Genomic DNA, 880 nt, shown 5'->3' on the forward strand with positions numbered 1-880 from the left:
TGATACCGGACTGGCAAGCGTCCCGAACTTCCGGCCAATCTTGCGTCAGGATGGACTTCCGACCGTAGCAGCACCTGACTGCGAGTGGTAAAGAATGATCCTTGTGGAGTTCCGCCCAACACTAGTTCGACGTGACAGATCAATCCGAAAACGGATACCGGCTTTGGATACGTGCCGAGTCACCAGCTTCATTTCCTCTGGGGATTATTTGTAGTAACTATCAAGTGTAGTGAAAAATGAGCAAACGATGTTGCCTATTCTCGCTTGGTTGCATGCGTCTCAATGATAGTCCTGTCTTGCGATTCCAGCCAATCACGATGGATCTATACGATTGAACGTGTGAAAGGCATGCGTCCGTTCTCTGCAATATTCTCTTGATTGTGGATTCCTAATATATTCTGATAAATCCATAACCAAACTTAGTCAGTGAGAAAAAGTGGGTTCACTTTGCACACCATTCTTTTGGGTGTCCCCCCTTCTACCGTCAACGTGGTGACACGACGAACCTGCACAGTTGTTATGCATGCTCACCTGACCACCTCAATCGGAATGACTCATCTAAACAACACGGAGTATCACTTACGTGTACGTCGTATGAGTTTTGCTCACATGGTTTGCGAAAACAACTGCCCCGACCTAAAGCTGCCACCTTGACGTACCTCAATCGGACTCATCTAAACAACACGGAGTATCACTTACGTGTACGTCGTATGAGTTTTGCTCACATGGTTTGCGAAAACAACTGCCTGCCCCTAAAGCTGCCACCTTGACGTGGTGGTCGGGCTTCAGTGCTGCAATGATCCCGCGGGCTACACTGGCTGGAACTTCGTTCCACAAGGTGCAACCATGCCAGGAAGGCCAAAGGGGAGCAGCCAGACCA

At 49.0% G+C, this 880-nt stretch overlaps 2 protein-coding genes across 2 annotated transcripts in view; one reads left to right on the forward strand and one right to left on the reverse strand.

The window, feature by feature from the left end:
* T265_07096 (hypothetical protein) overlaps positions 1-880 on the forward strand; it is a gene marked incomplete at both ends in the record, with an annotated part of 61995 nt that overhangs the window by 48803 nt on the left and 12312 nt on the right. The gene's annotated exons all lie outside the window — the stretch shown is intronic.
* T265_07097 (hypothetical protein) overlaps positions 46-880 on the reverse strand; it is a gene marked incomplete at both ends in the record, with an annotated part of 3182 nt that continues 2347 nt past the window's right edge. The window contains one exon of the mRNA XM_009172540.1: positions 46-197. Within this exon, the coding sequence (XP_009170804.1) occupies positions 46-197 (152 nt within the window). The remainder of the gene's footprint in view (positions 198-880) is intronic.

Source organism: Opisthorchis viverrini (assembly GCF_000715545.1).
Source record: "Opisthorchis viverrini unplaced genomic scaffold opera_v5_161, whole genome shotgun sequence".
Classification (NCBI taxonomy): Eukaryota; Metazoa; Platyhelminthes; class Trematoda; order Opisthorchiida; family Opisthorchiidae; genus Opisthorchis; species Opisthorchis viverrini.